The sequence below is a fragment of the Anolis carolinensis genome, unplaced genomic scaffold (assembly GCF_035594765.1).
Source record: "Anolis carolinensis isolate JA03-04 unplaced genomic scaffold, rAnoCar3.1.pri scaffold_7, whole genome shotgun sequence".
Taxonomy (NCBI): Eukaryota; Metazoa; Chordata; class Lepidosauria; order Squamata; family Dactyloidae; genus Anolis; species Anolis carolinensis.
Window position 1 is genome coordinate 28,826,596 of NW_026943818.1, and position 17,578 is coordinate 28,844,173.

General features: G+C 39.2%; 1 protein-coding gene across 3 annotated transcripts in view; it reads right to left on the bottom strand.

The window, feature by feature from the left end:
- The window catches only part of LOC100560102 (tax1-binding protein 3), a 121,556-nt gene that overhangs the window by 36,147 nt on the left and 67,831 nt on the right, over window positions 1-17,578 (bottom strand). For 2 of the 3 annotated variants that reach the window (XM_062959601.1, XM_062959603.1), the window contains 7 exons: window positions 10,466-10,771; window positions 8,398-8,564; window positions 5,733-5,885; window positions 5,449-5,589; window positions 3,852-4,150; window positions 621-797; window positions 356-520 (listed from right to left, as the gene is read on the bottom strand). In XM_062959601.1, coding sequence (XP_062815671.1) covers window positions 356-520; window positions 621-797; window positions 3,852-4,150; window positions 5,449-5,589; window positions 5,733-5,885; window positions 8,398-8,564; window positions 10,466-10,771 — 1,408 coding nt within the window. Of the gene's footprint in view, window positions 1-355; window positions 521-620; window positions 798-3,851; window positions 4,151-5,448; window positions 5,590-5,732; window positions 5,886-8,397; window positions 8,565-10,465; window positions 10,772-16,157; window positions 17,426-17,578 lie in introns of those variants that run through there. The other variant, XM_062959604.1, reaches the window with a different exon arrangement.

Below are 17,578 nucleotides of genomic sequence, written 5' to 3' on the forward strand. Positions count from 1 at the left end.
ACCATCATTACAATATAAAAATGAGGTAATAAAAACAAGTATCACCACTGATAAGATATAAAAGTTCAGAAACGGTGGTAAAACTTCGATTTACGTATTGATGTCTACAACCCTCAACAAAGGTATGTCCATGCCGATGTTAGTTGCGGGTACCATAAAAAACATCCCGTCTGAAACGAGTGGAAGGCACAAAACGAGTCCTAATTAACTTAACTCTCTCATCAGACCAAAGCAGTCCCAGCTTTCCCAGGAATTCGTCCGTGTTTTGTTCAAACTATACTACACTTCCCTAACAATCTGAGGGACGGTGAAGCCGCCCCTGGCTTAAAAAAGACTTTGGAGAACCTCCACTTACCACCCCGTCCTTTTTCGTGGGCCGGAAGTAGGCGGCGACGGTGAGGATGAGGATGTGGGCGGTGTAGGTGAAGAAGTTGAAGTAGAAGAGGTGCTTCACGAAGCGGTCCCACTTGTCCTGGAGGAGCTGGTTGAGGGGCTCCACCAAGAGCATCTCGTGGCGGTTCTAGATGGGGAGAAGAGGAGACGAGAAGGAATGCCCAAAGGAGAAGAAGGAGGAGGAGAGGGAAGGAGGCGAGTGGGGAGTGGGGTGCCCACCGCCCTACCGGCGTCTCGGAGCTGTACGCGATGATCTCCAGGACGGAGTTCTTCTCGCAGGTGTCGATGCTGGAGAGGTCGTAGAGCGAGGAGTGGACGGGCCCGTAAGCCCACTCGGTGAACTTGCGGGAGAGGTGGCGGCACTCGGGCGCCTTCATCTCCCGCCGGAGGATGTAGGCAAAGACCTGGTGTAACGAAGTATGGATTTTAGTTTACACTGCGTTTTAAAAGTCATGTTTAACTATGTTAAGTATTAGAGTTGGTAGCCAGCTCAGCATTCTGCCATAGTAACGAGCCAACTGCCGTTTGGAGAAAAAAGGAGGGAAAGTTTTGAAGACAGTTCAGTCTGTGTTCTTATGAGACACAGGGAAGACCTATCCTCAGTGAAAGGATCAGGGAGACTCAATTGATCATTTTGAGTCAATTTAAAATAAGTTTGGTGACTTATTTTAAGGTAGTCTGTAGTCAGAGGAATTCCAGTGAAGACTGATTCTCAGTTGGAGAATCAGGGAGACTCAAATGTTTGTTTTTGAATCAGTTTAAAATAAGTTTGGTGACTTATTTTAAGGTAGTCTGTAATCGGAGGAATTCCAGTGAAGACTGATTCTCAGTTGGAGAATCAGGGAGACTCAAATGTTTGTTTTTGAGTCAGTTTAAAATAAGTTTGGTGACTTATTTGAAGGTAGTCTGTAATCGGAAGAATTCCAGTGAAGACCGATTCTCAGTTGGAGAATCAGGGAGACTCAAATGTTTGTTTTTGAGTCAGTTTAAAATAAGTTTGGTGACTTATTTTAATGTAGTCTGTTTCCAGATAAGGAACAGATAGTCTGTGATTGTAATTCACAGGGTGACTGCAGTTTAAAGCAGTAGAGAAGGAAGTAACGTTTTAAGAAGTTTGAAACAACTCAATATACGGTAGCTTTGCAACGGTTAATCTAAGTGCCTCTAAAAAGAAGTTACTGTAACCATTAAGCTTGTGCCTGAATAAACGTGTTATTGTTCTTTTTAACATCTCAGTCTCTGGAATCTATATTACCATCAAAATAAAGAGTTAAAAGTCTCCTCTCTAAGTAGCCAGTGGCTGGGTGGGGTCATCCGGATGACACTCCACTCGACTACTCCTTTCCACCAAATTCTAGGCAAGCCCCCCAGACCCTAAATCAGTGTGATGGTCTGGATGAGGGCTCACAAGTTGAAGCTCAATCCAGACAAGACAGAGGTCCTCCTGGTCAGTCGTGGGACCGATCGGAGTCTAGGGTGGCACCCTGTGCTCAACGGGGTCACACTCCCCCGAGGACACGGGCTCGTCTGGGATTTTGATGACACAACGCTCAGGTGTTGGGCCTTCTCATAATTAAAACTTGCTATCTCAAGAGGTCGGATTTGGCCAGAGTGGTCCACGCCCTGGTTACATCCAGACTGGACTACTGCAATGCTCTCTACGTGGGGCTGCCCTTGAAGACGGCCCGGAAACTCCAGCTCAGGGGTCCCCAAACTTTTAAAACAGGGGGCCAGTTCACAATCCTTCAGACCATTGGAGGGCTGGACTATAGTTGGCCACCGAGCAATAATAATTAATAATAATAATAACAACAACAATAATAAAGAGGGTTGGAAGAGACCCCTTGGGCCATTTAGTCCAACCCCCTTCTGCCTCTGCGCACCAAAAGCACAACCAAAGCACCCCTGACTGATGGCCATCCAGCCTCAATGTTAATAATAATAACAACAACAATAATAATAATAATAATAATAATAATAAAGAGGGTTGGAAGAGACCCCTTGGGCCATTTAGTCCAACCCCCTTCTGCCTCTGCGCACCAAAAGCACAACCAAAGCACCCCTGACTGATGGCCATCCAGCCTCAATGTTAATAATAATAACAACAACAATAATAATAATAATAATAATAATAATAATAAAGAGGGTTGGAAGAGACCCCTTGGGCCATTTAGTCCAACCCCCTTCTGCCTCTGCGCACCAAAAGCACAAGCAAAGCACCCTGACAGATGGCCATCCAGCCTCAATGTTACTATTATTATTATTAATAATAATAATAATAATAATAATGAGGGTTGGAAGAGACCCCTTGGGCCATTTAGTCCAACCCCCTTCTGCCTCTGCGCACCAAAAGCACAACCAAAGCACCCCTGACAGATGGCCACCCAGCCTCAATGTTACTAATAATAATAATAATAATAATAATAATAATAAAGAGGGTTGGAAGAGACCCCTTGGGCCATTTAGTCCAACCCCCTTCTGCCTCTGCGCACCAAAAGCACAAGCAAAGCACCCCTGACAGATGTCCACCCAGCCTGAATAATAATAATAATAATAATAATAATAATAATAATAATAATAAAGAGGGTTGGAAGAGACCCCTTGGGCCATTTAGTCCAACCCCCTTCTGCCTCTGCGCACCAAAAGCACAACCAAAGCACCCTGACAGATGGCCATCCAGCCTCAATGTTACTAATAATAATAATAATAATAATAATAATAATAAAGAGGGTTGGAAGAGACCCCTTGGGCCATTTAGTCCAACCCCCTTCTGCCTCTGCGCACCAAAAGCACAAGCAAAGCACCCCTGACAGATGGCCATCCAGCCTCAATGTTACTATTAATAATAATAATAATAATAATAATAATAATAATAAGGACGGTTGGAAGAGACCCCTTGGGCCATTTAGTCCAATCCCCTTCTGCCTTTGTGCACCAAAAGCACAAGCAAAGCACCCTGACAGATGGCCATCCAGCCTCAATGTTACTATTAATAATAATAATAATAATAATAATAATAAGGAGGGTTGGAAGAGACCCCTTGGGCCATTTAGTCCAACCCCCTCCTGCCTTTGTGCACCAAAAGCACAACCAAAGCACCCCTGACAGATGTCCACCCAGCCTGAATAATAATAATAATAATAATAATAATAATAATAATAATAATAATAATAATAATAATGGTTGTAAGAGAAGAAGAGACCCCTTGGGTCATTTATCCCAACCCCCTTCTGCCCTTGTGCCGTGGGGGCCGGATAAATAGCTTCAATGGGCCGCATCCGGCCCCCGGGCCTTAGTTTGGGGACCCCTGCTCCAGCTGGTTTAGAGATCAACAGTCACGTAGTAGAAAAGAACTGCTGGCACATCTTTTCCCCACATAACAACCCTCTTCGAATACACAAAAATAGCGAAGGATGTTTACACGCTCCCGGACTCGGGAAACCCCGGAGACGGATTACCTGGATCTTCCCGGCCTTGGCTGCCAGCGTCAGCGGGGTGAGTCCCCTGCGGTTGGGGATCTCCTCCAGCTTGAGGGTGGGGTTGATGCGGGCGCCCAGGACGAGGATCTCGTTGTAGACGTTGGTGACGAACTTGGTGTTGTCCTCGGTCTTGTCGGCGATCTCCACCAAGGCGTGGAGGACCGTGTTGCCCATGGAGTCCTGGGCGGCGATGTCGGCCGGCTGGAAAGGGTTCTCCAGGAGGTACTTGGCGATGTTGAGCTGGTTGGTGCAGGCGGCCAAGGAGAGCGGGAGCTCGCCTGCGCAAGACATCACCACACACAAGTCAGACAACCATACGTGAAACCCCACTACTCCCTCCTTTCATACATGAAACCAGCGGGAGTGGTCATCTGGAGATTGGAGGACGGTGACATGGATATGCAGGTGTCACCCAACTCTACTACTCCTTCCTTTCTTAGGTGAAACCAGTGGGAGAGGTCACACAGAAATTTCGGAGGACAGTGGCATGTATATGCAGATGATACCCAACTCTACTACTCTCTCCTTTCATACGTGAAACCAACGGGAGTGGTCATCTGGAGTTTGGAGGACGGTGACACGGATATGCAGGTGACACCCGACCCCGCTACTCCCTCCTTTCATACATGAAACCAGTGGGAGAGGTTACCCGGAAATTTCGGAGGATGGTGACACATATATGCAGGTGACACTCAACCCCGCTACTCTCTCCTTTCATACACCCAACTCTACTACTCCCTCCTTTCATCCATGAAGCCAGCGGGAGAGGTCATCCGGGGGTATGGAGGACGGTGACACGGATATGCAGGTGTCACCCAACTCTACTACTCTCTCCTTTCATACACCCAACTCTACTACTCTCTCCTTTCATACACCCAACTCTACTACTCCCTCCTTTCATCCATGAAACCAGCGGGAGAGGTCATCCGGGGGTATGGAGGACGGTGACACGGATATGCAGGTGTCACCCAACTCTACTACTCTCTCCTTTCATACACCCAACTCTACTACTCTCTCCTTTCATACACCCAACTCTACTACTCACTCCTTTCATACGTGAAACCAGTGGGAGAGGTCACCCAGAAATTTCGGAGGACGATGACACATATATGCAGGTGACACTCAACTCTACTACCCTCTCATACACCCAACTCTACTACTCCCTCCTTTCATACGTGAAACCAGCGGGAGTAGTCATGTGGAGTTTGGAGGACGGTGACACGGATATGCAGGTGACACCCAACTCTGCTACTCCCCCCTTTCCACCAAAAGCAAAGGACGCTGTCCTGACCCTAAACCAGCATCTGTCACCAGTAATGGACTGGGTGGAGATAAACAAATGACCCTGGCCAAACTGAAGAAAACAGTGAAAAACGCATCCATGCACAAGCCTAATCTGCAATAAGCAGTAAAGTACATAAATGTAAATGATAGGAAAGCAGGAATCACCCAAATAAAAACATAATTTCCATGTTGACTTAATGACAAACAACTATAAAAAGAGGGGTGTTTCCCCCCATCTTTCTGGATGAGTCACAGGGACGACCGACTGGCGTCGAACGGATGCGGAGCTTACCGAAATAGAACCCCGGCCGGCCCTTGATGTTCTGGAAGAACTCCCCGTGGGCTCGGGCGTGGACGTCCGCCCCGTTCTTGAGCAGCAGCTCCACCAGGTAGTAGTTGCGCCTCTCGATGGCGATGTGGAGGGCGGTCTGACCTGGAGACAGGGGCAAACGTCACGGAGGACGAGACCTGAGCTTCGAAACCACTTGGAAAATCATACACATTCTCCAAGTGGAAAGGAAACTTGAGCAAGAGGGTCCCATCTGCCAGGCTTTGCGTCGCCGTCCCGTTCCTCACCCTTGTAGTAGCCGTCGGTGTACTCGGCGTTCACAAACTCCTTCAGGTTGTCCGTCTTCTTGGCGATGTCCAGCAAGAGCGGGATGGTGTCGTTCCAGCCGTTGTGGAGGTTGAGCATGGCCTTCAGCAGGCAGGTCTTCCCGGTATCCGGTTCTAGGAAACGCCCCCGGGGAGAGCAAATAATTCCAAGTCACATTGGGGATTTGTTCCTTTTTCCCAAAATTGGGGAATTAACAAATTAAATATAAGAGTAGAATTAACTGCGTTGGAATATTGGGAGAAACATAATGGGAAACGGGCTGCGTTGATATTTGTAGATGCAGAGAAAGCACTCGATAATATCAACTGGGAAAGAATCCTATACGTCGACGACTTAATGCTGCGGGTAGAAACCCCCAGCAGACTCAATAATGATGGTGAAGCAATTACAGTTGAGTCTCACTTATCCAAGCTAAACGGGACAGCAGAAGCTTGGATAAGCAAATATCTTGGCTAATAAGGAGGGATTAAGGAAAAGCCTATTGAACCTCAAATTAGGTTATGATTTTAAATTAAATTAAATTTAAATTATGATTACAAATTAAGCACCAGAACATCATGTTATACAACAAATTTGACAGAAAAAGTAGTTCAATACACAGTAATGTTATGTTGTAAATTACTGTATTTACGAATTTAGCACCAAAGTATCACACTATATTGAAAACATTGACTACAAAAATGGCTTGGATAATCCAGAAGCTTGGATAAGTGAGACTCTACTGTATTAGCAGGTTACGGCTCAAGATCAGGACTTAATGTCAACAAAGAAAAAAACTAAGATCATTGTTAAACATTTGCAACAGAAAGATACCCAATATAATAGTAATAATAATAATAATAATAATTCTTTATATCCCACTACCAATATTTATATCCAGACAGCCAATATAATAATAATAATAAAACTTTATTTATATCCCACCACCAATATTTATATCCAGACAGCCAATATAATAATAATAATAAAACTTTATTTATATCCCGCCACCAATATTTATATCCAGACAGCCAATATAATAATAATAAAACTTTACTTATATCCCGCCACCAATATTTATATCCAGACAGCCAATATAATAATAATAAAACTTTACTTATATTCCGTCACCAATATTTATATCCAGACAGCCAATATAATAATAAAACTTTACTTATATCCCGCCACCAATATTTATATCCAGACAGCCAATATAATAATAATAAAACTTTACTTATATCCCGCCACCAATATTTATATCCAGACAGCCAATATAATAATAATAAAACTTTACTTATATCCCGTCACCAATATTTATATCCAGACAGCCAATATAATAATAATAAAACTTTACTTATATCCCGCCACCAATATTTATATCCAGACAGCCAATATAATAATAATAAAACTTTACTTATATCCCGCCACCAATATTTATATCCAGACAGCCAATATAATAATAATAAAACTTTACTTATATCCCGCTACCAATATTTATATTATATTTACATATATTATTATTATTATTATTTTATTTTTTAAAATATATTTTTATTGAGGTTTTACCTTATAAGATAGAGTAGATTAACATCAAAAGAGTGAGAACATTTGATTGTATAGAAAGTAGGAAAACTGCGATTCAAAAAGGATCAAAAAGGGAGAGAGACAAAAAAACAAAGCTAAAGTGTCCATATTTATATAAAAAATAAAAATAAATAAATCTGAACAAATGGCGATATAAAAATGCAAAAGTACTTGGCAAAGAAACACACCAAAAAGCAAAAGCGAAAAAGCATTAGCAAAATCGCTAGGTTAGAAGCAACTGACATTGGAAATGCTCTAACAAAGAATTGTCAAAACTGTTAAACTAAACAATCGTTGTTCCAGTACAACAGTTGGAAAATATAATAATAATAATAATAATAATAATAATAGTAATATAATAATAATTAATAATAGTAATAGTAGTAACAAGCAGTATGTCATCATTTGGTTAACAGAGAGATATAGAAGAATAATATAATGTGCATTATTATTATTTGTTATTATGTGCATACATTGATGACTTAATGATGCGGGTAGAAACCCCAGCAGACTCGATAGTGATGGTAAAACAATTGTTAGCAGGTTACGGCTCATTGTCAGGACCAAGATCGTTGTTAAACATTTGCAACAGAAAGACAGCCAATATAATAATAATATTTTGCATTATTATTATTATTGTTTTAATATTATATTTGCATCTATTATTATTACTATTATTATATTGGGTCAGATTATTATTATTATATTAATATATTACATTATTTTAATATTATATTTACATCTATTATGATTATTATTGTTGTTGTTATTATGTGCATACATCGATGACTTAATGCTGCGGGTAGAAACCCCAGCAGACTCGATAGTGATGGTAAACCAATTGTTAGCAGGTTATGGCTCATTGTAGTTAAGATAGTTGTTAAACATTTGCAACAGCCAATATAATAATAATAATAATAATAATAATAATAATAATAATAATAATAATTATTATTATTAATTTAGGGACTCGGGGCGGCTCACAAAACACTCAAGGTGGGACACAAAATAAACAAGTGCCAAGCCCAACATAGGCAATTCGCTCGGTCCGCTGGCACTCACCCTTGAACTCGTCGTCGGTCAGGTTCTTCATGGTCTCCATCAGATAGAGGAAGAGGTCGTCCAAGTCGCTGGGGTCGCCCTGGGCCACCGCGTCAAAGAGCCGCCGCCGGCTGTAGATCTTGAAGGCCTTCTCGGCCCGCACGCCGATGGACGCCGAGGACAAGAGCCTGAAATAGCAAAAACGGGGCTCCGAGTTACGGACTAGGAAATGTAGGTACCGTTTTATGTGGGGAGGCTAATTTAACTTAATTTACGACACCATAAACACTTCCAGCAGCGTGCGGAAAGGAATGAGGAAGTACTACCATCGGTCGAGTAAGAAATGTAGGTACCGCTTTGTGTGGGGAGGCTAATTTAACTATTTTACGACACCATAAAAACTTCCAGAAGAGTACGGAAAGGAATGAGGAAGTAGGAATTTTAGGTACCGCTTTATGCGGGGAGGCTAATTTAACTCATTTACGACACCATAAAACCTTCCAGCAGCGTGCGGAAAGGAATGAGGAAGTACTACCATGTGTCGAGTAAGAAATGTAGGTACCGCTTTGTGTGGGGAGGCTAATTTAACTGATCTACGACACCATAAACACTTCCAGAAGAGTATGGAAAGGAATGAGGAAGTACTACCATCGGTCGAGTAGGAAATGTAGGTCCCGCTTTATGCGGGGAGGCTAATTTAACTAATTTACAACACCATAAAAACTTCCAGCAGCGTGCGGAAAGGAATGAGGAAGTACTACCATCGGTCGAGTAGGAAATGTAGGTCCCGCTTTATGCGGGGAGGCTAATTTAACTAATTTACGACACCACAAAAACTTCCAGCTGCGTGCAGAAAGGAATGAAGAAGTAGTACAGTAGAGTCTCACTTATCCAACACTTGCTAATCCAACATTCTGGATTATCCAACACATTTTTGTAGTCATGATATATCGTGAAATTTTGGTGCTAAATTTGTAAATACAGTAATTACAACATATTGGAGAAGTGAGACTCTACTGTATAATGAAAAAAATGGCTTGGATAATCCAGAGGCTTGGATAAGCGAGGCGTGGATAAGCGAGACTCTACTGTATTACATTTCATATATAATATATAGTAAATATTATTATATTGTATTATTAGTAGTATAATATTGTATTCCATTATATTATTATTATCAATATTATATGTATATACAATCTATATATATAAAAGAGTGATGGCATCACGGTGACCCACAAAACAACAAAACTACAGGCCCCCCAACCTCGAAATTTGACAACACAACCCTTCATCCACGCCTCTAGGTTGATACAACAGAAAGAAAAGAAAAATAAAGTCCTAATTAGAGAGAGAGGAATAATTGCTTTTATCCATCTATATATATAAAAGAGTGATGGCATCACGGTGACCCACAAAACAACAAAACTACAGGCCCCCCAACCTCGAAATTTGACAACACAACCCATCATCCACGCCTCTAGGTTGATACAACAAAAAGAGAAGAAAAATAAAGTCCTACTTAGAGAGAGCAATAATTGTTTTTATCCAATTGCTGCCACTTAGAAGGCTAAGCTCCGCCCACTTGGTCTCCTAGCAACCCACTCAGCCCAGTGTTAAAAAAAGAATAAAAAATAAAACAAATACAAACAATACAAAAAAAATAATTAAAAACACTAAAAAATTAATACAATAAAATACTATAATAACAGAAAATAACTAAAAATAATACAAGATAATAATAAAATATAATAAATAAAAAAGATAAGTTACAATAAAATTAATTTAAAAAATACAAATAACGTCAAATAAAAATTCCACAACAACTTTTAACCAATACCATCACCACTTTGCCACAGCAACACATGGCTGGGCACAGCTAGTATACAATATATTATATATTATAAATTATAAATAATTATTATTATTATTATTATTATATATTTCTCTCTCTCTGCCGGGGATATTTTATAGTCAAGGGTTTTTAGCACATGCTCGCTAACTATCTCTATTAGCCATTCACAATAACAACACTCCTTCCCTTGTTCCCCCACTTCCGGGAGGAGCACTCCCCTGAGCGTGGACTCACTTGGAGCAGTGGTTCCCGCACTTCCCGCGCTCCAGGCTGAGGCTGAACTTGAGGACGGGGCTGGAGACCAGCTGGTCCACCTGGAAGAAGGAGTCCATGGGGGCCATGTCCCCGTCCCCGATGCCGAAGCGGGCCCGCCGGGCAAAGAGGCCTCCGCCGTGCTTGGCCGCCCGCAGGGTGCTGTTGGGGGTCCCCGAGGCCGAGTCCTCCCCGTCCGTGGCCGCCTCCTCCGCCCCCCCGTCCGACTCCTCCAGCTCCGAGCTGCCCAGCTTGCGCATCTTGCCCAGGATGCCCGACATGGTTGGACTGAACAACAACAACAATAACATAGTAATGTTATCCAATATTAATAATAACAATAATAATAATAATAATGATTGAAATCAAAAATCAGAAACTCCTCAAAGCACAGCAGACAAAAAAACCAGTACAAGAAAACCGCACTACAAACTAGAGCTGACAAAAAAAAAAAACAGTACAAGAAAACCGCACTACAAACTAGAGCTGACCAAAAAAAACCAGTACAAGAAAACCGCACTACAAACTAGAGCTGACAAAAAACCAGTACAAGAAAACCGCACTACAAACTAGAGCTGACAAAAAAAAAAAACAGTACAAGAAAACCGCACTACAAACTAGAGCTGACAAAAAACCAGTACAAGAAAACCGCACTACAAACTAGAGCTGACCAAAAAAAAAACCAGTACAAGAAAACCGCACTACAAACTAGAGCTGACAAAAAACCAGTACAAGAAAACCGCACTACAAACTAGAGCTGACAAAAACTAGTACAAGAAAACCGCACTACAAACTAGAGCTGACAAAAAAAAAAACAGTACAAGAAAACCGCACTACAAACTAGGGCTGACAAAAAACCAGTACAAGAAAACCGCACTACAAACTAGAGCTGACAAAAACTAGTACAAGAAAACCGCACTACAAACTACAGCTGACAAAAAAAAAAACAGTACAAGAAAACTGCACTACAAACTAGAGCTGACAAAAAACCAGTACAAGAAAATCGCACTACAAACTAGAGCTGACAGCTGGCACAACCAAACATTGCATGGAAAGCTCCTCCACTGCCCCGTCCGACTCCTCCAGCTCCGAGCTGCCCAGTCAGATCCAATATTAATAATAACAATAATAATAATAATAATGATGATTGAAGTCAAAAATCAGAAACTCCTCAAAGCACAGCAGACAAAAAACCAGTACAAGAAAACCGCACTACAAACTAGAGCTGACCAAAAAAACAGTACAAGAAAACCGCACTACAAACTAGAGCTGACAAAAAACCAGTACAAGAAAATCGCACTACAAACTAGAGCTGACAAAAAAAAAAACAGTACAAGAAAACCGCACTACAAACTAGAGCTGACCAAAAAAAACACAGTACAAGAAAACAGCACTACAAACTAGAGCTGACCAAAAAAAAGTACAAGAAAACCGCACTACAAACTAGAGCTGACCAAGAAAAAACACAGTACAAGAAAACCGCACTACAAACTAGAGCTGACAAAAACAGTACAAGAAAACCGCACTACAAACTAGTGCTGACAGCTGGCACAACCAAACATTGCATGGAAAGCTCCTCCGCTGCCCTGTCCGACTCCTCCAGCTCCGAGCTGCCCAGCTTGCGCATCTTGCCCAGGATGCCCGACATGGTTGGGCTGAACAACAACAAAAACAACAACATAGTAATGCTATTTTCCTGCTTGGCAGAAGGGAGTCAGATCCAATATTAATAACAACAACAACAATAATAATGATTGAAATCAAAAATCAGAAACTCCTCAAAGCACAGCAGACAAAAAAACCAGTACAAGAAAACCGCACTACAAACTAGAGCTGACAAAAAACCAGTACAAGAAAACCGCACTACAAACTAGAGCTGACAAAAACCAGTACAAGAAAACCGCACTACAAACTAGAGCTGACAAAAAACCAGTACAAGAAAACCGCACTACAAACTAGAGCTGACAAAAAACCAGTACAAGAAAACTGCACTACAAACTAGAGCTGACAAAAAACCAGTACAAGAAAACCGCACTACAAACTAGAGCTGACAAAAAAAAAAACACTACAAGAAAACTGCACTACAAACTAGTGCTGACAGCTGGCACAACCAAACATTACATGGAAAGCTCCTCCGCTGCCCTGTCCGACTCCTCCAGCTCCGAGCTGCCCAGCTTCCGCATCTTGCCCAGGATGCCCGACATGGTTGGGCTGAACAACAACAAAAACAACATAGTAATGCTATTTTCCTGCTTGGCAGAAGGGAGTCAGATCCAATATTAATAATAACAATAACAATAATAATAATGATTGATGTCAAAAATCAGAAACTCCTCAAAGCACACCAGACAAAAAACCAGTACAAGAAAACCGCACTACAAACTAGAGCTGACAAAAACCAGTACAAGAAAACTGCACTACAAACTAGAGCTGACAAAAAACCAGTACAAGAAAATCGTACTACAAACTAGAGCTGACAGCTGGCACAACCAAACATTGCATGGAAAGCTCCTCCACTGCCCCGTCCGACTCCTCCAGCTCCGAGCTGCCCAGTCAGATCCAATATTAATAATAACAATAATAATAATAATAATAATGATTGAAGTCAAAAATCAGAAACTCCTCAAAGCACAGCAGACAAAAAACCAGTACAAGAAAACCGCACTACAAACTAGTGCTGACAGCTGGCACAACCAAACATTGCATGGAAAGCTCCTCCGCTGCCCTGTCCGACTCCTCCAGCTCCGAGCTGCCCAGCTTCCGCATCTTGCCCAGGATGCCCGACATGGTTGGGCTGAACAACAACAAAAACAACAACATAGTAATGCTATTTTCCTGCTTGGCAGAAGGGAGTCAGATCCAATATTAATAACAACAACAACAACAATAATAATGATTGAAATCAAAAATCAGAAACTCCTCAAAGCACAGTAGACAAAAAAACCAGTACAAGAAAACCGCACTACAAACTAGAGCTGACAAAAAACCAGTACAAGAAAACCGCACTACAAACTAGAGCTGACAAAAACCAGTACAAGAAAACCGCACTACAAACTAGAGCTGACCAAAAAAACCAGTACAAGAAAACTGCACTACAAACTAGAGCTGACAAAAAAAAAAAACCAGTACAAGAAAACTGCACGACAAACTAGAGCTGACAAAAAAAAAAAAACAGTACAAGAAAACCGCACTACAAACCAGTGCTGACAGCTGGCACAACAAAACATAATATAACAATAACAATGACCATAACAACAACAACAATAAGATAGTAATTCTATCTTCCTGCTTGGCAGAATGGAGTTAGACCCAATAATAATAATAATAATAATAATAATAATAATAATAATAATAATAATATAACAATAACAATGACCATTAACAATAACAACAACAATAATATAGTAATTCTATCTTCCTGCTTGGCAGAATGGAGTTGGACACAATAATAATAATAATAATAATAATAATAATAATAATAATAATATAACAATAACAATGACCATAACAACAACAACAATAAGATAGTAATTCTATCTTCCTGCTTGGCAGAATGGAGTTGGACCCAATAATAATAACAGGAGTAATAGTAATAATAATAATAATAATATAACAATGACCATAACAACAACAACAATAAGATAGTAATTCTATCTTCCTGCTTGGCAGAATGGAGTTGGACCCAATAATAATAACAGGAGTAATAGTAATAATAATAATAATAATAATAATAATAATAATAATAATAATATAACAATGACCATAACAACAACAACAATAATAATATAGTAATTCTATCTTCCTGCTTGGCAGAAGGGAGTCAGACCCAATAATAATAAAATAATAATATGGCAATTCTATCTTCCTGCTTGGCAGAAGGGAGTTGGACCCAATAATAATAATAATAATAATAATAATAATAATAATAATAATAATAATAATAATAAAACAATAACAATGACCATCACAACAACAACAATAATAATAATATAGTAATTCTATCTTCCTGCTTGGCAGAATGGAGTTGGACCCAATAATAATAATAATAATAATAATAATAATAATAATAATAATAATAATAATATAATAAAACAATAACAATGACCATAACAACAACAACAATAATATAGTAATTCTATCTTCCTGCTTGCCAGAAAAGTGTTGGACTGAATGTAATAATAATAATAATAATAATAATAATAATAATAATAATAATAATAATAATGAGTTATTAGTCCAAGTAGGAATAATAATAATAATAATAATAATAATAATAATAATAATAATATAGTAATTCTATTTTCTTGCTTGGCAGAAGGGGGTTGGACCCAATAATAATAATAATAATAATAATAATAATAATAATAATAATAATAATAATAATAATAATAATATAGTAGTTCTATCTTCGTGCTTGGCAGAATGGAATTGGACCCAATAATAATAAAATAATAAAATAGTAATAATAATAATATAGTAGTTCTATCTTCCTGCTTGGCAGAATGGAGTTGGACCCAATAATAATAATAATAATAATAATAATAATAATAATAATAATAATAATAATAATAATAAAACAATAACAATGACCATAACAACAACAACAACAATAAAATAGTAATTCTATCTTCCTGCTTGACAGAAGAGTGTTGGATTGAATGATGATAATAATAATAATAATAATATAGTAATTCTATCTTCCCGCTTGGCAGAAGGGGGTTAGACCCAATAATAATAATAATAATAATAATAATAATAATGATAATTATAATATAGTAATTCTATCTTCCTGCTTGGCAGAAGGGAGTTGGACCCAACAACAACAACAATAACAACAATAATATAGTAATTCTATCTTTCCGCTTGACAGAAGGGGGTTAGACCCAATAATAATAATAACAATGATAACAATAATAATAATAATAATATAGTAATTCTATCTTCCTGCTTGACAGAATGGGTTGGAATGATTGATAATAATAATAATAATAATAATAATAATAATAATAATAATAATAATAATAATAATAATAATATAGTAATTCTATCTTCCTGCTTGGCAGATGGGAGTCGGACCCAATATAATAATAATAATAATAATAATAATAATAATAATAATAATATAGTAATTCTATCTTCCTGCTTGACAGAATGGGTTGGAATGATTGATAATAATAATAATAATAATAATAATAATAATAATAATAATAATAATAATAATATAGTAATTCTATCTTCCTGCTTGGCAGATGGGAGTCGGACCCAATATAATAATAATAATAATAATTATTATTATTATTATTATTATTATTATTATTATTATTATTATTATTATAATATAGTAATTCTATCTTCCTGCTTGGCAGATGGGAGTCGGACCCAATATAATAATAATAATAATAATAATAATAATAATAATAATAATAATAATAATAATAATAATATAGTAATTCTATCTTCCTGCTTGACAGAATGGGTTGGAATGATTGATGATAATAATAATAATAATAATAATAATAATAATAATAATAATAGAGTTACTAGTCCAAGCAGGAAGACACAACTCTGCCTCAGGGTCTGGTGGAGGCTCCTCCTTTGTATGGACAAGGATTGCTCTCTATGGGACTTTAAACGCAACAAGTGTGAAGGTGAAAAATTAAAAGGCAGGACTTACGGCTCTTTAGAGTTGTCCAGAAACGTCTCGATCGTTGTGCTCTCACCGCTCTCTTGGCCGACTGGCGAGGAAGGCAACGAGGAGTAATGGGCGGAGGAGACATCCGCGGTGGACGCTGATGGCTATTCCCGGGGGGTCCGGAAAAAGCTTTTTGCAAACAAATCCCCCAAAAAGGGGGCGAAAAATGTTTTACATCCCTCGTTTCTTCTCATTATTATTTTCCTCTTCCGTCCATTTAAGCCTCCAACCATCCAGATTGTCCTCTCGAGACGGGAGAAGTGCATTAGGAAGAGTGGCGGCGGGTTTGGAAGCTCCGGTGATATCATGTTGTTGTTGTTGTTGTTGTGGGTTTGGAAGCTCCAATGATATCATGTTGTTGTTGTTGTGGGTTTGGAGACTTCGATGATATATTACTGTTGTTGTTGTTGTTGGTGGTGGTTTGGAGGTTCTGATGATAAGTTATTGTTGTTGATGATGATGGTTTGGAGGCTCCAATGATATCATGTTGTTGTTGATGTTGTTGTTGTGGGTTTGGAGGCTTCGATGATATATTATTGTTGTTGTTGTTGGTGGTGGTTTGGAGGTTCTGATGATAAGTTATTGTTGTTGATGATGATGGTTTGGAGGCTCCAATGATATCATGTTGTTGTTGATGTTGTTGTTGTTGTGGGTTTGGAGGCTTCAATGATATATTATTGTTGTTGTTGTTGTTGGTGGTGGTGGTTTGGGAGCTCCAATGATATCATGTTGTTGTTGTGGGTTTGGAGACTTCGATGATATCATGTTGTTGTTGTTGGTGGTGGTGGTTTGGAAGCTCCGATGATATGTTGTTGTTGTTGATGTTGGTGGTTTGGAGGCTCCGATTATATATTATTGTTGTTGTGGGTTTGGAAGCTCCGGCGATATCATGTTGTTGTTGTTGTTGTTGTGGGTTTGGAGACTTCGATGATATATTACTGTTGTTGTTGTTGATGATGATGGTTTGGAGGCTCCAATGATATCATGTTGTTGTTGATGTTGTTGTTGTTGTGGGTTTGGAGGCTTCGATGATATATTATTGTTGTTGTTGTTGTTGGTGGTGGTGGTTTGGAAGCTCTGATGGTAAGTTATTGTTGTTGTTGGTGGTGGTTTGGAGGCTCCAATGATATCATGTTGTTGTTGTTGTGGGTTTGGAGACTTCGATGATATCATGTTGTTGTTGTTGTTGTTGTGGGTTTGGAGACTTCGATGATATATTACTGTTGTTGTTGGTGGTGGTGGTGGTTTGGAGGTTCTGATGATAAGTTATTGTTGTTGTTGATGATGGTTTGGAGGCTCCAATGATATCATGTTGTTGTTGATGTTGTTGTTGTTGTTGTGGGTTTGGAGGCTTCGATGATATATTATTGTTGTTGTTGTTGTTGTTGGTGGTGGTTTGGAAG